This window comes from Dipodomys merriami, unplaced genomic scaffold (assembly GCF_024711535.1).
Source record: "Dipodomys merriami isolate MVZ:Mamm:240054 unplaced genomic scaffold, mDipMer1.0.p SCAF_10, whole genome shotgun sequence".
Classification (NCBI taxonomy): Eukaryota; Metazoa; Chordata; class Mammalia; order Rodentia; family Heteromyidae; genus Dipodomys; species Dipodomys merriami.
The window spans coordinates 21,466,510-21,486,784 of NW_027202271.1; the positions used below are offsets into that span (position 1 = coordinate 21,466,510).

Sequence of the window (20,275 nt, forward strand, 5' to 3'; positions counted from 1 at the left end):
CTTGAGGGGGTATCGGACTTCCTGCCTCCCACCAGCCCCAGCCCCAGCGCTTACCCGATCATAGGGAGGTGGAAACGCTGGGGAGGTTTCTCCCCCCGCCCCCCGCAGGCCTTCAAGTCCCCAGTTAAAGAACCAACTTTTCTAACTTTTGTCAAAACTTTAATTGGCAACATTTGACAATTAGGCCCCGCGATTCCCTCCTCGGCGCCTCCTAGTGGAGATGCATCTCCCCGCCCTCCCACCCCACCCTCCCACCCCTCCCCAGCTCTCGTAGGCTAAATGGCCTTGAGGGATACGGGCTGCTCCTGGCAACGAATAGCAAAAATCATCGAAGCCCCAGGTCGGGGGAGGGAGGCGGGAACCAGTCCCTTTCCCAGAAGCTCCGTCTTGGTTGGTGCGCCTTCCCAACCCTCCCCACCCGCAGTCCAATTGCTTTCGTTCCTTTTTTCTCCCCAACCTCCACTGGGCCCCGCCCAGAATGGAGCACAGGTGTTTCCGGCCTGCAGGTGCCCGCACACCTAAATCTCCTCCAGGAAGTCGGCGGGAAACAGCCCCACCTTGCGGCCGGTGTAGACTTTGACGTAGCCTCCAGCTTCGTCTCCTTTCTGCACCACGATCTAGGGAAAAGGACGGATGAAGGCAGGGGAACCTGGGTTAAGTTCTTGGCCTAGTCGGCTGAGAAGCATTCAAGCCTGAAATTGGATTAGGGCACCGGGGCTACCTGGTCCTTCTTGAGAGTGATCTGCCCGATCTCTCGGTTCCCCACGAAGGATCTCGTTACCCGATGCACACGTTCTCCAGCACGGACCCGAATGATGAAATTGGGAGGGAAAAACCCAACTTTCTCTCCGATTTTCCCCTAGGGAAGACAGTAGGTTGAATCGATTCTTTACTCAAGATCCTATGCCCAAACCCGTATCACACCCGCATCAGCCCCGGCGATTTCCCGTACTCGCCACCACTCCTCATTGGAGTCATCAATGACAGTGATCTTCTCCCCTGGCCTGGAATAGGAAGAGAAGGGTCTGAGATTAGCGGCCTCACAATCCAGTCCCTGGCTATGTTCCAGCCCCAGCCCCAATGGACTAGAACTTCTGAGTCCTTTCTCCCATTTCCTTCCCCATAGGAGTCCAGCTTTCCCCCTCTTCAGTGCTCCCCACTTCTCCTCGGAAGGAGTCTCACGGGAAATCCAGATCGTCCTTCTCCAGGGCTTTGAACCGATAGAGAGCCACAAAGTAGTGAGACTGCTGGAAACCAGGCTGCTTGTGCTAAGGGAGTGAAAGAGGGTGATGAGTCTCAGGGTTCCTCTACCCCTTGTTGAGGGGTGTTCTCCAGACACAATGTGTTCCAACTTTATTCTAGGTTCTAGAGTTGCAAGTTTACTCTGTGTGTTGGGTGGGTGGGGTTAAAATGAAGAGTGGATCAAGAGTGATGGGAATGTCTATTGAGGCCATGAGTGGGGTCAAACTTAAATTGGGCTCCTTGCAGGGAGGAAGGATTCTCACTTTGTCATCAGGTGTCTTCTTCTCAGCCTTCTTGTCCCCTTCAGGGCTGTTTCCTGGGAAACACCAACAAATTGTCTATCTCTTAGAAGGCAGCCCTTACCCTGTATTGGAAGGCTTTTTTTTTTTTCCCCTGACATTGAGGTTTTCACTCAAACTTGCTTGGCTTGCTTGCTCATGACTGGCACTCAATCACTTAATCCACACTCTCATTCTGGCATTTTGATGGTAAATTAGAGATAGAATCTCACAGATTTTTCTTTTTTTTCTTTTTTTGGTCCGGTCATGGGGCCTGAACTCTGGGCCTGGGCGCTGTCCCTCAGCTCTTCAGCTCAAGGCTAGTGCTCTACCACTTAAGCCACAACGCCACTTCCAGATTTTTTTCTTTTTGCTTACGTGGTGCTGAGGAATCAAACCCAGGGCCTCGAGCATGCAAGGCAAGCACTCTACCACTGAGCCACCTTCCCAGCCCTCTCACAGATTTTTCTATGAATCACAGTCCTCAAGATCTCAGCATCCTCAGTAGCTTGCTAGGATTACAGATGTGAGTCAATGGCACCCAGTTCTAGAAGGCTCTTCAGCTCAAGGATAGTGCTCTACTGCTTGAGCCACATCACCACTTCTGCTTTTCTGAGTGGTTTATTGGAGATAAGAGTCTCACAGACTTCCTGCCTGGGCTGGCTTTAAACTTGATCCTCAGATCTCAACCTCCTGAGTAGCTAGGATTACAGGCTTGAGCCACCATGCCAGTGTTAGAAGGCATTTTTTTAATATCCAAATCTGCCCTCCCCCATTGGCACAGTTAAGTCCCTGACCTTTACCCCATCTTTGCTGATAGAGATGGGTGACACTCACCATCCTGAGGCTTGCTTTCCTCTGGCCTGGAAGACTCTGGCTCTTCTTCCATCATGGCTGCTAGAGGCTGGAGGGAGCAAGTTAAGGAGCTGTTGTCTTGGGAACCTATGCTTGCTGTGGCTCTCCATTTGGGCCAGGGAACTTCAGGATTTCAGGGTTAGAAAGATATTTGAAAGAAATATCTAGTCCAACCACCTGCCTAATTCAGAGACTTCCTCTGAAATATACTGTCAGGTATATTTTGATTGTAGCTAATGCCAAGGAATCTACTACCTTATAAAGTAGCCCCATTCACTTATTTTTTTTTCAATTTCCTATATTAAGCCCATGTCAGTCTCCTTGTAATTTTTAGTTATTTATTGGTCCTGATTTGCCCTCTGGAGCTACGAATGTGGAACCAACATAGTTCCCATAAATATCTGAGGACACTTGACATGTCCTTTCTTCTCTCATATTTTCAGTCCCTTCTTATCACTCCATGATCCAGATTCCAGGTACTTCATTATACTGGCTGTCCTTAAAAATAATCCAGTGTATAAGAAAAATAGAAAGCAGTTTTCATAGTTTTTCCTCAGAGAATAAAAACTGAGTTTTTTCATAAATGGCCAAATCACACTGCTAGTGTCTTGTAAGTTCACTCCAAAGAATTGCGTCTCTGTGCCAGCCTTCCATAGTAACTACTTTGAGGTCAGATCTTTCAGTCTAGGCAGTTGACTTTGTTTTGATCCAAGAAGAGATAAGTAAATGTTTCTGTATGAAATTTCAAATTATTAAAACTGGCCATAGTGGCACATGCCTATAATCCCAGCACTCAGGAGGTGAGGCAAGATTGACTACATGGTAAAACTCTGTCTCAAAACAAAACTACCTTATCAAATTATTGGCTTTGGTTTTTCTGGGCTGTAAGCTTATTTACTTAATGCTTATTTATTTATATATTTTATGGTACTTGAACTTGTGGGCTTGCACTCAGGGTCTCATGCTCTTGCTTAGCTTTTTTACTCAAGGCTGGCACTCTACTACTTGAGCCATGCAGACATTTTTGCTTGTTAACTGGAGATAAGTCTCTTAGATTTGTCTACGTAGGCTGGCCTTAAACCATGATCCCCAGATTGCAGGCCCCAGAATTGCTAGGATAACAGGCATGAGCCACCAGTGCCTGGTGTGGGTCACTTTTAAATATATCATTCAATGTATAAGTTTTCCTTCCTAGCTTTCTCACAAACTCTTTGTATCAGTGAGGAAAGAGGTTTAGGAGCATGGGCCCATTCATGTTAGAAGGCACCAGAAACCTCCTTTTAGTTGGACCAAGACTCTTTGGATACGAAATTCAGTCAACTTTAGGAATCCATCTAGTCACAATCATCATTGATAGTATATCCTGGTTGTCTAGAAAGATGGTGACCTCAACACCATCTGTGGCATTATCAACCTAGCAATTTTATTCTAAAAGGAGATGAGGTTGTCTTTGTCAGGTAGCTTTGTTTCTCCATTTCACTATCTGTAAGATGAATGAGTCAGACCATGATCTTCATGGACCTTTGCATGGTTCCAGAATTGATTACTTGGAATGTCATGCTATATTCTGTCCCCTAAATCCAAAAGCATTATTCTTGTCTCTGTCATCCAGCAATGCCAAATGCCTGGGGTCTACCTTTCTGTGGCATTTAAGCTGACACATTCAGAAGGGAGTTGAAAAAAATGCACTTTATGGTTTTTGGGTTTTTTGGTGCTGGGGATCAAACCTAGGATCTGTGCATTTAGGCAAGCACTCTACCACTAAACTTCCTAGCACTATGGCATGGGTTCTTAACCTGAGGCTGGTCCAAAACACATTCAAAAGTTGCATGTGAGGGTGCATTTTTTAGGTTATATGCCATTGGAGTATTCATAACTTCTATACCCAAGAGAGGGGCTTGCCCCATGAGTTTCTGGGGTGGGAGGGGTAATCCATGGGGATATATGGTGCTCACATTTTTCTTATCTGCCTGTCCCTTCTTCCTTTCCTTGTTTGCCATGATCACCCCGGTGCGCAGGGTTTCAAACACAGGGTCATTGCGATTGGTGGAGGCTAGTGGAATGGGAGGAGAAAAAAAGCATTATTGGAGAGTCAGAGAAAGGCTCGGAGGAGAGACCCCCCCTAAATAAAGAAGAGGTGGAACTCAGAAACTACCCATGGGAATTGTATGTATATGTGTGTGGTAGAGGTAGAGGTAGGAGGAGAATTAAGGATCAGCTGGGCAATATCTAGGTCAGCAATCTATAAAGGACTCTTAAAAACATTACTGGAAATGTGATCTGATGGAGAAAAATACTTCTCAGAACTCCTTCCAAGCAGAGCAGTATATGGTGTAAGTTTCTTGGGAGTTGGGACTGGTTTGGAATCCTTATTCTCAGAGAATGGTGTTTTAACTGCTTTTGTTTTGCCAAGTGGCACATGCATGTTGTGGGGTAGGGAGCACCAGTATGTTTTTTCACTTAGGTGCCTCAAATGTTCTGTCTGTCCTTCAAATAAACACTGAGAAATTTGTCAATTTTTGCGCCCTTCTGGTCATGGGGCTTGAGCTCAGGACCTGGGTACAGTTCCTGAGTAATTTTGCTCAAGGCTAGTGTTCTATTACTTCGAGCCACAGCTCCACTTCTGGTTTTCTGGTGGTTAACTGGAGATAAGTCTTACAGACTTCCCTGCCCAGACTGGCTTTGAACCGTGATGCTCAGACCTCAAGCTCTTGAGTAGCTAAGATTATAGGGGTGAGCCATCAGTGTCCTGCTAAATGAGTATTTTAAGAATTGCCAAATTAGGAAGTTGTAGCTTGGTCTAGTCCTGAGTCTGGCATGATTCTAAGTAATTTCTTACTTAGAAATGGTTTTGTATGTGAAGAACACATATTTGGAGGCTAGTAGATTAAGGTTTCAATCTTGGCTCTATCATATGCTAGATGTATGTATGTAATTCTAGCTAAATCTTATCTTCTTCAGCTCTAAATCAGGGGACTATTGGCTGCATTCAAAGCACTTAAAAATATTAGGCTTTAATTGGAAAAATATGGGTAATAGAACATTTATGTTTCAGAATTTGGCTTCCAAAGCTAGAGGTGGGAAGGATTCATCTCGGAGGCCTGCCCATTCCCTTAGGTCGTATGTGGAGCACTTACAAGCATACTGCTGATTGCTGTAGAGTGGGGAGCTATAGGCCCTTCGGAAACCAGGTGGCTGTAGGATGGGATGAAGGGAGTGAACATTAGAAATAGCAAGATGGGGCCTAGAACCCTACTTCCCCCATGAGTGCTTGTCCTTTTGTAGAATAAGATGGGCTGAGGGGAGAAGAAGCAGGGAAATTGTATGGGATTTCTTGAGGGATTAGCAAGGGGTAGCTGGCAACTTGTGTCTGTCTTCCCTTCCATTTTCTTGTTCCACAAAGCATACTCACAATTTTGCCAAAGCATCTTTGCATCTCCACGTAGGACTGGCAATGTTCATGTATGTTGGTTTTGCAGTTCTTACAACGGAGCCCAAATTTGTTATTGACTTGGAGGAGGAGAACATTTGGGTAAGTTCCAAGTTCTTCCTTCCCTTTGCACCACTGCACCTACTATAGCCCTGAACTTCCCTCTTCTAGGACCTTACTCTCTCGACCTCTAGTATTTTTATAAGCTGAATCTTGCCACAGTCTGTCTATTACAAACAATTCTCTCCTAAATCCTCTCCCCCAACCCCTACCTTCAACCTCAGACTCTTCACTCCCCTTCATAACTCACGCACAATCATCCGGGCACAGACATCACAGAACTTTGGTTTCTTGAAGAAGTGATCTTTGAATTTATGGGGCTTGTCATTGACAAGCTTAGGAGGTTCTGGGGGTGGCTCCTCCTCCTCTTCTTCTTCCTCCTCTTCCTCATAGATGTAGTAGATTGGCCCACCCCCGGCTCCCACTGCCTCCCCATTGGCCTGCGGCTCTGGGGGAAGCTCCATCTCCTTTGGCTCTGGAGATCCCTTCCTGAATAACTGCTTCAGCCGCTGTAGCTGAGGGAGGGAAGGAGTGGAGGAAACCCAATGTTAAAATGACTGTCAACCTACTTTTTTAATGTGAGGCAAGCAATGTGCCTGGAGATTAGAGGATTGGGGCTGTGGGTGCTGACTAGCCTACTAACAAGAGTCACAGACAAATGGGATCAGTTCAAGCAGTTTTCTTCAGACAAATAGCTTCCCAGCCCCCAACAGAGTGGTAAGAGACTCAGACTCACCCCACTTTGCGGTGCCTCTGCTGGGAAGGAGGGCTTAGGGGACTCTAGCACCTCTTTTTCTGTCATCCTGCAAAAGGTTGGACCCCACTATGAAGCGGGACTGCCCGCTTTTATTCCTGTCCCTTGAAGTAGGGTGGTCGTTGGAGGGGAAACATCAGGAGGAATTTGGTTAAACAGAAAGTCTTTGGGTCAGGCTTATGAACAGAAAGATCCAGAGAAAAGGCCAAAAGTCTGAAGGACTTCCCAGTTTCTCAGACAGATAACCCATCCTTTTACCCTGAGGGGAAGCCCCAGAGTTTACAGTTTACAGTTCTAACACAGTGCTCAAGACTACCTGACCAGGATTTTCCTATAGGTACTTATGGCCAATAGACGGGATCACACACACACCTTCCCACATCCCCTCCTCATATGCATGCATGGAGGGATGGATTGAGACATTTGTTCTCCTCTGAACTTTAGGGCCTTGTGCCTAGTTCTGTCCCAGCCTGCCTCAGGCCTCAGCTATTTTAAGTTTTCAGAGTAACATGAGCCTTTCCTTCTTTTACTACTCCATTTCCTAGACCCCACCCCCCTTCAATTCTAGCTTTTTCAGGAGTAGAATAACAATTTCACTTCTAAAACCCAAACTACTCACAAAGAACGAAATGAAGAAGTTGAACAGATTAGAGACTGGGGGAGTTGGAGGAACAATACTAGAAATAGAAAGAGGATGAAAAGGCAACTTACGTTTGGGATTCCCTAAGTCAGTCCTCAGTCTGTGGGGGAAAAGGGATCCCCTAGGGCCTTGATGGTTGAGCAGGGGATGGGCAGTCCTCTTCCTTGGGGGCTAAGCCCCCCAGTACCCTTCGTACGCACACCAACTAATCAGATGGTATTTGTAGGCCTTCTAGCCTCTCACCTTGGTGGCAGAGCTGAAATGACAGGGCTGGAGGAAAGTGGACAGCTGAGCAGCACAGCTGACATGGAGAAATTGGACCCGGGGAGTCTGGGGCAGGGCCGGACCCTACATCCTCCCATCCCCCCAGGGCTGTTCTTCCTTGATTTTTCTTCTATGGTGAACACATCTTTTCTGGCAAAGGTCAAGAATAGTATTCTTTTCTTTCTCTCTTCTTTGCAAAATGGAGGATAAAACTAGGGCTCTACACATGCTATGTAAGTGCTCTACTGAGCTATAACCTAGCAGGGCTGTCCTTACAATACTCATTTAAAGGGACCTTAAATGTCTGAACATGAAGGAAGAATCCTAAAGTGATTTTCTCTCCCTTTTCCCCTAAGGTCCAAGCACCTCCCTAAATCTACCCTCTCCAAGCCTATTTTAGAAACGACTTATCTTCTCAGTCAGTCTTTGAGTGGTCCAGTGTTTGCATGCCTTCAAGCATTGATCTATTCCTGACTTTGGGCTAGGAACTGATGAGGATAGGATTTTTATTCTCAGAGATCCCACGTCAGCCAGCCATATAGTTACGTCATCTGTAGTTAAGTGCTATCCTGTAAGAGTAAAAAATACATAGGTAGCGCTGCTCAGCCCTCAGAGGAATCTTTTCTCCTTGAAATCTTGTCCTCAGGGTAAAGGGAACTGTAATAGCTTCAACAAGTTAAGCTGCACCCAGGCACTGCTGGCTCACACCTACAATCCTGGCTTCTCAGGAGGCTGAGATCTGCGGACTGTTGTTCAAAGCCAGCCCAGGCAGGAAAGCCTATGTGACTCTTACCTCCAATTAACCACTAGAAAACTGGAAGTGGTACTGTGGCTCAGAGTGGTAAAGTGCTAGCTCTGAGACAGTGCCCAGGCCCAGAGTTAAAGCCCCATCACACACACACACACACACACACACACTCTCTCTCTCTCTCTCTCTCTCTCTCTCTCTCTCTCTTTCTCTCTCTGCAACTCCTATTAAGGGATTCTGGGAAACTAAGGTCTAATAATCTTAGGGGGTTAGTTAACCAGACAGAAGGTTATAGCTGTCTTCTATAGCAAGTTTTTATCATATGTAAATAATGTCTCTTTCCCCATAAGAACTGCTAATCCTTGAAGATAAGGTAGTTTATCATTATTCCTAAATCATCTTCACTCCAAGATTCCTCCACCTACCATGAATGCCACAATATAGGAACTGAGAAGCCAAGGGTTGGCTGGCATTCTTATTTTACAGGGATACAGCTTCCTCTACTCTTTGGGCTATGACACGACCAAGATCCTGGAGGAAAACCATGTACCATGTAAAATATCCCATGTATTTGGGAAAAATAAAGGACTACATTAGAAGCTAGGTCAGATAAGCTCATTCCCATAAGGAATGTGGCTAGAGTCATAGTTATCCAGGTTCAAGAGATTTCTAGGACAATGCTAGCATATCAGATGTTATTTCCATCTATTATTCTCTTTTTAATGGGTGCATAATGGGTCTGAGGCTATAGGCTTAATAATAGTCCTGTTCTGACAGGCTGGAGAGAATAGGGGAGGCCTTGAGAAGACAAGTTCTATCTTGTAGGTAGGGTGATTTCTGCTCTTGTTTTCTTTAGCTGCACTGGACAGGGCTGCTTAACATGCCTGGGTAATATAGCATCTTGGCATTGTAAATTTAGTTGGTGTAGCTTCTCCCCTCCCTTCCCCTTGGGTACTAGGGCTTAAACTCAGGATCTTGAGCTCCTGCTCAACTTTTTTTGCTCATGGCTGGTGCTATACCATTTAAGCTACCCCTACAGCTCCAGCTTTTTACTGGTTAATTGATAATAAGAGTCTCTTACATTTGTCTGCATAGGCTGGCTTTGAACCTAGATTCTCAAATCTCAGCCTCCTCAGTAACTAGGATTATAGATATGGACCACTACCCACTGGTGTCCAGCTTGGTATAGCTCCTTTTTTTGTGCTGGTTCTGCTGTTTTGAACTTAGGGCCTGGGCACTGTCTCAGTGCTTTTTTGCTCAAAGCTAGAGTTCTCCCACTTAAGCCACAGTTCCATTTCTAGCTTTTTGCTGGTTAATTGGAAATAAGTTTTAGACTTTCTTGCCCAGGATGACTTTGTACAATCCTCAGATCAGATCTCAGCCTCCTAAATAGCTAGGATTACAGGTGTCAGCCACTAGTGCCTAGGCTTGGTATAGTTTTTATTGTAAGAAACACAACTTTTTGTGCCAAGTGGAACCTAATCATGTGGCTTTAGGCATTATCCATCCCTGAAAGGTTTTCAGATTAGAAGAACGCATTTCAGTCCAGTTCTGGACTTCAGTCATTCCTCCCAGGCTCAGCTTAAGCATCCTCAATGAATGAGAATTAATAAAGAAGGCTTTGGTATGGACACAGAGGTCCAGAGTTGATGAACTGCTGTTCATAACAGTCCCACAGAGACCCAGCCATCTATTAGAATTGGATGAAGGAAGAGAATGAGATAAAAGGAACAATGTAAGATATATGTGTACATGCTGGGGAAAGCCATCCCAACACATGACAAACCCCTTTAACACTGTGTGGCTGAACCTACCCAGAACCCCAAGCCCCCATCCATTTCCAGGCGGCAATAGAGAAACAGTGACCCATGTCCAGTGACAAGTTTTTATATTTAAAAACAAATTCAACCTCCCCCCACAAGTAACCCCCCAAACAAACAAAAAACCAGATTAAATAAAATTTACAGTGAATATACCCAGCAAACATCTGTATGTGCAATTAAATACTGTGTCTGTTACTGCGGCACAAACCTCAAACAAACAATATACAAGTGTTCTGGGGGTGGGGTGGGGTGGGGTGGTTCCAAGTTTTAACTCTGTGGGGTTTGGGGAGATAAGATGGGGGAAGTGAGAGAATGGGGAAATCAATTTTGTTTTTCTTAATTCTGTCCATATAAATATATTCGTAAAGACCAAAAAAGGAAACAGGAGCTTGGGATGGTGAGGAAATAGGTGAGGAGGAGAGTGTGAGACCCTCCCCAACTCTACCTGGCCAAAAATTTGAAAGAAACGAATTTCAGGGTGGAAGATATAAAAAATGATAGAAGAGAATGGGAAGGAGAGGGAAATGGGGGAGGGGCAACCAGGGAAAAAGAGGGGGTGCCATGGTAGGAAGTCGGTTGGAGTCCAGTGCCTGTGTGAGTCTGTTTCTTGCTTCATCCCTAACATCTTAGGTTCTAGTCTGGCGTCTGTCTCCTTACTTCTTGCCTCTGGCTAGGTAAATCTAGCCTTGGCCCCCTCCACCTTGCCCTGTCCCCTACTATGTAAGTCCCTTTCCCTCCTCCACTTATTGGGAGCTGGCTCGCTCCAGGATCCTCAGGTCATAGTTCTTTTTGGCCACTCGTAGTTTGAAGCGACTCACAGAGTTGTTGAGACGAAGGGAGGCATTCTGGGCAGCCAGGGGGCTGGGAAACACAGCCACGATGGTGTACAAGGCAGCGAGGTCAGAGTGGCGGCCGTTTTCAGCAGTCCCACCATTATCCCCCCCACCTCCACCAGGCAGCCCCTGAGTGTCCTTGAGCCACTGGATCTTGGCGCCAGACATGGCAAGCTGAGTGAAGAGTTTGTCCGCCTCAGTACGGGTGATACCCTCAGGGAGATCTGTCACCTCCAGCACCCGCCCCAGGACTGGAGGGGAAGAAAGAACACATTGTTGTGAGAGGTAGAGAAAGAAGGACTGAACAAAGGTCTGGCAGAGAATTTGGCTGGCTAAGTATATACAATGTCCTCAAAAGCCCCAACCTTCCCACTTAGACCCTTCCTCTCCTCTTCAAGTCACTATAATTTCCTTCTATCTAGACTCTAATCAGGACAAGCAGAAGGTAAAAATGAACCCTTCTCTTCTAGAAGAGATACAGGCAAGAAGGAACTAGGTTTATGAGCTGAGGACCTACACCTCATTTATTTCATAGTCACTGCTATGAAGGAAATGTTGCTTTTACTGACAGTCTTCCTTCCCACTCAGAGGCTGGCCCAAATGGACTGTTCCTTCTTATCATCCAGGAAAGTCCCTTTCCCTTATTTTCTTGTTTAGTCAACTGCCACAAATGACTCCAAAGAAAACTTGCTTGCCTAGCATAAAGGCTACATTCTCTACCAATCTCCTCTTAAATAGGGAGATGTCCTAGATTAGGGTCAGGACTGCTCCTAGAAGATTGTTTAGTAAGAGGCCCAGCAACTTCCATTACAGTGCTATTCCCAATTTTACCTGGTGCGGCTTAGCTGGGGAATCTGAGATACTTTACCTTCTGCTTGCTTTTGAGCACACCTAAAGGGCCCCACTTCCCCCACTCTAAGCTAGTTTTCTAATCCATCCTGGGTTGTTAATGAAGGGTTGGAGAGTAGGGTACCTTCTCTTAGGGATTTGGCATCCTGTCACTTACCAACATCTGCTGTCCCTAAGTCAGTGGAGGCTGATTTGAGTGCTTGTCTCTTGCCCCGGTTTCCATGCTTCAATCCACTCTGTCCCTTCAATATTTGAAAGGTAACTTTCACCTCAAGAAAACAACATTGACTGCCTGTGTCCCAATGTCTGTCAGAGATTGGGGAGTGACAGCCAACCCTAAGGTCTCCACCCAAGCAGACAGATAGTGACCAATGAGATTCAAAGAGTCCCTTCCTCTTGACAGTGGGGTTGGGTCAGAGCATAAGCAGAGAATTGGGGCAAGGCTGTTCTTGTTTTGTCTCCCATGTGTACCCAGCTAGTAGAAGCAGGTGGCTCAAGGATAGGGTTCCAGGTGAGAAGAGGGCCTAATGGCTCTAAGGCTGATGGTGGACATTCTTACCTGATGCACCGTGTAAGTTGACTGGCTGTGGAGCAAGGGAGGGCAAATGGAGAGATTGTACTGTAATGGCTGGCCCAAAAGAGAGTAACGCCCATCACCTAGGGAATAAAACCAGATGGTTTTGGAGACGCTCAAGCATCATAGTATGGCTATTATAAGATTTCAGTAGGTTTTGGAGATGGGTGGTAACAATGTATACTATTTCTACTTTTTTCTTTGGGTTCAGTCGTGGGGCTTGAACTCTGGGCCTGGGCGCTGTCCCTTAGCTCTTCAGCTCAAGGCTAGCGCTCTACCACTTGAGCCACAGTGCCACTTCTGGCTTTTTTCTTTTTGCTTATGTGGTGCTGAGGAATCGAATTCAGGGACTCAGGCATGCAAGGCAAGCGCTCTACCACTGAGCCACCTTCCCAGCCCCTATTTCTACTTTTTTCTATGATGGGAATACCATGGACTGATTTAAGACCTATCACCCAGCAGGAAGAGGGAAAGCAAAAAGGAAGTATAATATGTGATTGAAGAATATTTATAAATGTATGCAAATAGAAAGTGAGACCCACAAAAATTATTGAAAAAAGTAGGAAAAGGGAGATAAGAGTAATAGAGGGGGTAAATATGATCAAAGTAGACTATTTGCATGTATGGAAATATCACAATGAAACCCCTTTGGAAAAAATATAAAGGACAGACAGTAATATTACAAAAATTGGAGAGAGAAAAAGAATGAAATGAAAGTGCTAAATGGCAAAAATAAAGCATGGTCTCTTTCCCTAATCCCCTTGGTTCTCAGCCATATCTCACTAACTGGACTATTTGATTCTCATATGCTTGAAGATGAGTTCCATCCATTGTAGACAAAAGGCATTAGAAATGTCCAGGGAAGAAACCTACAGATCTGTATTTTTTGGTCAGTTGTGGGGCTTGAACTCAGGGCCTGGGTGCTGTCTCTGAGCTCTTTTGCTCAAGGCTAGTGCTTTACCACTTTAAGTCATAGTGCCACTTCTGTGTTTTTGTTAGTTAATTGGAGATAAGAGTCTCTTGGACTTTCCTGCCCCAGCTGGCTTTAAACCTTGATCCTCTGATCTCAGCCTTTTGAGTCACTAGGATAACAAACATGAGCCATCAGCATCCAGCAATCCTACAGATCTTTTTTTTTTTTTGGGGGGGGGAGGGGGGTCCGGTCATGGGGCCTGAACTCTGGGCCTGGATGCTGTCCCTCAGCTTTTCAGCTCAAGGCTAGCGCTCTACCACTTGAGCCACAGTGCCACTTCCGGCTTGTGCTGAGGAATCGAACCCAGGGCCTCATGCATGCAAGGCAAGCGCTCTACCACTGAGCCAACTTCCCAGCCCTGATCTTTACCAACGTCTTTTTTTACTTTTGTCCTCACCCTCAAACCGGGATCAAGTTTCTGATTCATGTGAAAGACAATATACAGTGTGGTGAAAAAGAAGAGAGACTTGGAGACAGACTTAGGTGCCTAAGCTAAAATACTGGCTTTGTTATGGGAAAAGTAATGTTAGGATGTTTTCCCCTCTTTGGTATTGTTGGAAGGTTAAATCAATACAGGACCTGTAAAGTGCTTGTAGCAATGCCTGATACATGTTGTTAAGTACCCAAGCACTACCTATTATTAAGAAAACATTATATTTGAGAGCAGCTTAGAGTTTTAAAACCACATTCTTATTTTTAAATTACTTGTGATAGCCAAGGCAGAAAGCAAATCTTTTTTTTGTTGTTGTTGTTGGTTGTGAGGTTTGAACTCTGAGCCTAGGTGCTGTCCCTCAGCTCTTCAGCTCAATGCTAGTGCTCTACCAGTGAGCTACAGTGCCACATCCAGTTTTCTGGTGGTTTATTGGAGATAGGAGTCTCATGGACTTTCCTGCCTGAGCTGGCTTTAAACTGAGATCCTCAGATCTCAGCTTCCTGAGTAGCTAGCATTACAGGCGTGAAGCCACCGGTGCCCAGCTGGTTCCTCCTATTTTACATGTGATTAACATAGCTTTATACATTACAAAATTAATTCTGAGTTTAAGTAATTTGCTCAAAATCATAAAGCTACTGAAACTTGAACAGAAATCTTTTAACCCAAGCCCAAGTGTTTCCTCTCCTAAAACCATACTTCTGGCAAAGCTCTATAATCCCAACCCTCAGACTCAGTACTACCATTAGGTTAAATTAATTAGAAAGTTCAGTGAAAGTCTTTTCCCTAGCTCTTTTTACTCAATAGTAAATAATAAGTATGTAAAGGAGGGCTGGAGTAAGCTAATTAAGAGTAGTAGTAGAGAAGGGCAGGTGTTCTTGGCTTCCATAGGGATCTAAAGAAGAACAGTTAGCTCACAGAATTAGATCAGTCACACTAGTGGTTGACTATTGGTACTCTCCAATCTCCCCAGCTTGGAATAGATGTAAAGGTGAATTCCAGAACAGACAGTTCTAATATAACACCCTACCTTGTGCAGGGCCCCCAGGCCGGGGGAACTGTGTGAGGACAGGCAGAGGACTAAGTCCAGTGCAGACATTGCTGAGGTTGGTAACAGGAGAGGGTGCTGGAGACTGGGTAGGAGATGTGACAGGGCTACTGCTCATTTGTGTGTTGGCCTGTGGAAGAGACAAGTACACATCATATAAATCTGCTGAATATTCTTATGATTTGGCTTTAAGTCCACCTCTCAGGAAATGTTCCTCTTGTAAATTACGCCAAAGTCAGGTTTTTTTTTTTTTAATTTCTTTCTTTTTTTTTAAATTGTGAAAATACTGTACGGAGGGGTTACAAGTACATGGGCAAGGTAATGAGCACATTTCTTTTTTTTTTTTTTTGGTCTGGTCGTGGGGCCTGAACTCTGGGCCTGGGCGCTGTCCCTTAGCTCTTCAGCTCAAGGCTAGCGCTCTACCACTTGAGCCACAGTGCCACTTCCGGCTTTTTTTTTCTTTTTTTGCTTATATGGTGCTGAGGAATCGAGCCCAGGGCCTCAGGCATGCAAGACAAGCGCTCTACCACTGAGCCATCTTTCCAGCCCCTAAGGAGTACATTTCTTATCAAGCATTGTTACCCCCTCCTTTGTTTCACCTTCCCATCCCTTCCCATCTCCCCCCACTTAAATTTCTTTCTTAATCCCTAATTTGTATGATTATTATGGTTCCCCCCAACCCTCCTCCCCAGTGCTTGGTATTAAACCCAGGGTCTCACACATGCTTGGCAAACACTCAACCACTGACATATAGCTACAAGTACAGTCCTGGTTTGTATTATTATTACTTGTAGGCAGTACTAGGATTTGAAATCAGGGCCTTGAGCTTGTTGGTCAGGTGCTCTACTACTCAAACCACATCCCTAGCTCAGTTTGAATTACTATTATTTTTTGTCAGTTGTAGGGCCTTGAATTCATGGCCTGGGCCCTGTCCCTGAGCTCTTGTGCTCAAGGCTAGTCCTCTACCACTTTAAGCTACAGTGCTCAAAGTGTTTTTCTGGTAGTTAATTGGAGATAAGAGTCTCAAGAACATCCGGACATTTCTCCTTGGACTAGCTTTGAACCGTGATCTCAGATCTTAGCCTCCTAAGTAGCCAGGATTAAGGGTGTGAACCACCTGTGCCTGGCTCAGTTTGAATTATTTCAATATGCACTTAAAAAAAAGAAAAAAAGCTTTGTGGTCATACTGTATCAAACTCAGGGCCTTGCACTACCCTCCTTATTAACATTTTTTTGTTCAAGGCTGGCACTCTACCACTTTAGTCACAGTTCAGTTCCACTTCCAGTTTTTTGCTGGTTAACTGGAGATAGGAACCTCATGAACTTTTCTGCTTAGGCTCGCTTTGAATTTCATTCTGCTTACTGAATAGCTAGGATCAGGTGTGAGCCACTGGCACCCAGCTGTTGTCTACTTTTTTGGGGTGCAGGCTGGTTTCAAATTGCAGTCCTTGTATCTCTGCCTCCCATGCAGCTAGGATTATAGGCATGAGTCACTGGTGTCCAGTTATTATTTACTTTTTTGGGTGGATACTGGGGTTTGAACTCAGTGCCATGTTTGAAAGGAAGGCATTTTGCCACATAAACTATGCCCTTGGATCCCCCATTCTCTTTTCTTTTGTGCTGGTCCTAGAGCTTGAACTCAGGGCTTGGGCCTGTCCTTGAATTTTTGTGCTCAAAGCTAACACTTTACCACTTGAGCCCCAGCTCCACTTCTAGTTTTTTGGTGGTTTATTAGAGAGAAGACTTTCCTGCCCTAGCTAGCTTCAAACTCTGATCTTCAGATCACAACCTCTTGGGTAGCTAGGATTATAGGCATGAATCATTGTTGCCTGGCTCCCAAGGCCTTTTTGCTTTAGTTATTTTTCAGATCAGGGACTGTGTTTTTTTGTCCAGGCTGGCCTGAACTGTCAGAGCTTGGATTATAGATGTTAATAATGGCTCAGTTGAGATGGGATCTTGCTAACTTTTGTCCAGGTTGGCCTCAAACTATGATCCTTCAGATCTCCAGATTAGCTAGGATTTACAGGCAGGAGTCAGTGTTCCTGACAATATCCCCCCCCCTTTTTTTTTTTTGGTCAGTCATGGGGCTTGAACTCAGTGGCTGGGCACTGTCCCTGAGTTCTTTTACTTAAGGCTAGTGCTCTACCACTTTTAAGCCACAGCCCCATTCCTGGTTTTCTAGTAGTTAACTAGAGATAGGACTCTCATGGGTTTTCCTGCCCGGGCTGGCTTCAAACCAAATTCCTTAGATCTCAGCCTCCTGAGTAGCTAGGATTACAGGTTTGAGCCACCAGCACCTGGCTTGGGAATTTTTTTTTTTTTTGGGGTCCGGTCCTGGGGCCTGAACTCTGGGCCTGGGCACTGTCCTTCAGCTCTTCAGCTCAAGGCTACCGCTCTACCACTTGAGCCAGCTTTTTTCTTTTTCTACTTATGTGGTGCTCAGGAATCGAACCCATGGCCTCAGGCATGCAAGGCAAGCGCTCTACCACTGAGATACCTTCCCAGCCCATGGCTTGGGAATTTTTTAAATGTGTGTTCCTTCTGTCACTTTAGATATTAGGTTCCCTATAAGAGAACACTTCTACTGTGCTTCTCCTCCAAAATGTTTAGAAAAAATGTGAAAAAGAGGCTGCTCAGTTAATAAAGATCATCCTCTGGGAAGGAGCTGGTCCCCTCTTCCAAGACAAGAGTGGGTTGGAAGACTCACCTGGGGGTTACTGTCAGGATTGTATAGATCTCCAGGCTTCTGTCCCCGCTGGTCTACACTGTAATATTTGCAGTGATTCCACTGAACCATGGATGGGTTCTGAGGAGGCTGGGGTCCATTAGGAACATTAAGCTGCATGACCACTACACCTGGTCCAGAAGGTGATACTCCTAAGTAGCAGAAGAAAGAAGTTGGTTGGGAATTCAAACTGTATTTCTGACTTCCAGTTATCCTTGAATGAGAAAACCAGTAAGCAAATCCACCCACTCATTTCAGGGTCATTCAAAATGTGTCCTGATAGAAATTTGAGGTGGTTGCTGATTTGGCTTCTGCTTTCTTTTCCTATACCAGTGGAAACTTGAGTGGAAGGACGATGAATCCCAGATGCCAATGCCATTCTGGCCTTCACCTGGTGAGGATCACTTTGGTATGGTTGGCAGAAAAACTACTCCATTCTGCCAAAGTTGGGTATTACCAAATACCCAGGTCAGATTACTCAAATATCTAGGCATGATACTGATTTGGTCTGGGGCATAGGCCAGGGCTGCAGAGATGTGCAAGCTTTTCTGGTAAGAACTGAAGATAAGCTAGAAAACATTCTAGAGAATGTAAATGTACACAGATGGCTTCACTAAGCCAGACCTAGGAAGTACTTCATAGTCAAGGATAGGATAAATTGGGAAATATTTCAAGCAGAAGGAATATTGAGATATATGCATATTGAGAATATGATAAATGATTCAAAATGCTAAGACTACTTTAAGGGGAATATAGGGAAAGCAGTAGGAGTTGAGGTAGATTTATTCAATAAACGTTTACTGAGCATTTGTATGTGCCAGTCTTTATGCCGGGCACTGAGTGTACAATAAACAAGGCTGGTCTATGTTATCATAGAATGAACAATCTATTAAGACCCAGACATTAAGCAAACAGCTGATGCTGACTTGCAGAGTTTGAAGTACACTCTGGTAAGATGCTTGGACTTTATTCTGTACATGTTGGGACAGAAATGATGCTTTGGAGAGCCAATCCAACTGTCTAAATACAGGATGAGAATCTAGTCACAAAAAGATGATTTAGGAAGGTCCTGAAACAAATGAGAAGGTTCTGAATGAGGGCAATATCAGAGGACAGAGAGAGGTTCAGACCTTCTAAAGGCTACACTGACAGGTTTAGGTGGCTGACTGGATATGATTCTATCATTCTGGTACTAGTAATCATAATAGCACCAAGACTCATGGGATGGAGGAAGCTAAGGGTACAGTGAAGACTATTAAGTCTTAAATCTTCATCCTGACAACAACATAAGGAGTTAAGAAGCCAGTTGCATGGGCTGGGAAGGTGGCTCAGTGGTAGAGTGCTTGCTTTGCATGCATGAGGCCCTGGGTTTGATTTCTCAGCACCACATAAGCAGAAAAGGCTGGAAGTGGCACTGTGGCTCAAGTGGTAAGTGCTAGCCTTGAGTTAAAGAGCTGAGGGACAGCATCCAGGCCCAGAGTTCAGGCCCCAAGTCCGACAAAAAAAAAAAAAAAAAAAAAAAAGCCAGTTGCTGGACAGGGAGGGGTGGGTAAGAGGATAATCCTCTTCATGCTGGGAGGAATGTCTAGCTTGAGGGCTTCAGTTTTGTCCTTGACCTCCAAGGCAGTACAGAGTTTGAGGTGTGGTGGTAGAGAAATTGAGCTGTGGTTACCAGTTTGGAAACCTGCTTCAATGCTGATGTTTTCATGGCTCAATGATTTGTGGCTACCACTGCTATTGCTACATTGCTTCCTATGATGGGAAATGTTACAGCCTCTATCCTAGGTACCAGTCAGGCTGGGAGGTGAGTGTGATTGCTTTTTTCAAGTAGTGCTGGTCAAAAGAAAGGAAAAGAAGTGATGACAGGAGGCCTAAAAGGGCAGCTGAGGGAGACAAAGCATCTATTGGGTCCTATTCTCCAGCCAATTTGTGTGCTCCACCCTCTATGGTTCATCCAATCAGAGAATACAAATAGTGCAACAGCTTATATCTTCCTATCTCCTGCCAAAGGGAATAGGGTATTCATTAGCATAGCATGTAGAAGGGCCAAGGGAAAATTGCATAGTTGTAGACTGCCACGCATTTAACAACTTTCCCCTTACTATAGTTGCTCTGGGCATTTTTATTTCCCCATTCTAAAAGCCCTATCCGTTCCAACATACTCTACCAACAAAATTGCAATTGACCTTATTCAAACTCCTCATTGCTACCTGAGGGGCCAACGCAAAAATAATCAAATCTACAGCTTTTCTAGAAGGCAGCTCATAATCTAAGCCTAATGCCCTAGGCCAAGAAAGGTGGGGGAATGTGTGAGCATGTAGGGGGTGAGCATAAGCAGGGCAGAGGAAGCGGTTTCTAATACTAACATGTAGCCATAAGGAGCTATTGGGGATGAAAAACAAAATAAAACAAAATGAATAAAGTCCTTGTATTATTTTCTCTGATCACAACAAAAACACAGCCAGCATTCTTAGTTTCAGCATCTATCTAGAGCTCTCCATGCTTAGTCCTCCCCCACTGGCCTGGAGCATTGTTCCTTCACTCAACCGAGGACACGAAGCACTACTCTGCTGATGAGCTGATTTTTATGCTTCTCTTCCTCAAGCCAAAAGCAGGTGGCATCCGTTAGGAGCTGAACTGTCGCTACTTCTTAATGGACGTGGCAATAAAAAAAAAAAAAAAAAAAAGAGACAAAAAAACACTCTCTGCCCAGTGACAGCACTTCCATATAATCAGGTTGGGGGAAGGA

The 20,275-nt window shown here is 45.0% G+C and overlaps 2 protein-coding genes across 20 annotated transcripts in view; both read right to left on the reverse strand.

The window, feature by feature from the left end:
• Window positions 1-310: 310 nt before the first annotated feature.
• Stac3 (SH3 and cysteine rich domain 3) lies at window positions 311-8,381 on the reverse strand. Its single transcript, XM_069987093.1, has 12 exons — window positions 7,331-8,381; window positions 6,602-6,668; window positions 6,116-6,380; window positions 5,788-5,885; window positions 5,513-5,570; window positions 4,331-4,428; window positions 2,358-2,424; window positions 1,506-1,558; window positions 1,183-1,268; window positions 953-1,004; window positions 722-859; window positions 311-617 (listed from the first exon to the last, which is right to left on the reverse strand). The coding sequence occupies exons 2-12, from the start codon at window positions 6,665-6,667 to the stop codon at window positions 519-521; spliced, it is 1,080 nt and encodes a 359-aa protein (XP_069843194.1). The 5' UTR covers window position 6,668; window positions 7,331-8,381; the 3' UTR covers window positions 311-518.
• A 1,761-nt stretch (window positions 8,382-10,142) lies between these two features.
• R3hdm2 (R3H domain containing 2) overlaps window positions 10,143-20,275 on the reverse strand; it is a 140,073-nt gene continuing 129,940 nt past the window's right edge. For all 19 annotated transcript variants that reach the window (XM_069987118.1, XM_069987232.1, XM_069987160.1 and 16 more), the window contains 5 exons: window positions 17,509-17,678; window positions 14,784-14,931; window positions 12,336-12,433; window positions 11,934-12,018; window positions 10,143-11,178 (listed from right to left, as the gene is read on the reverse strand). In XM_069987118.1, the coding sequence (XP_069843219.1) occupies window positions 10,838-11,178; window positions 11,934-12,018; window positions 12,336-12,433; window positions 14,784-14,931; window positions 17,509-17,678 (842 nt within the window). In that variant the 3' untranslated portion in view covers window positions 10,143-10,837. The remainder of the gene's footprint in view (window positions 11,179-11,933; window positions 12,019-12,335; window positions 12,434-14,783; window positions 14,932-17,508; window positions 17,679-20,275) is intronic.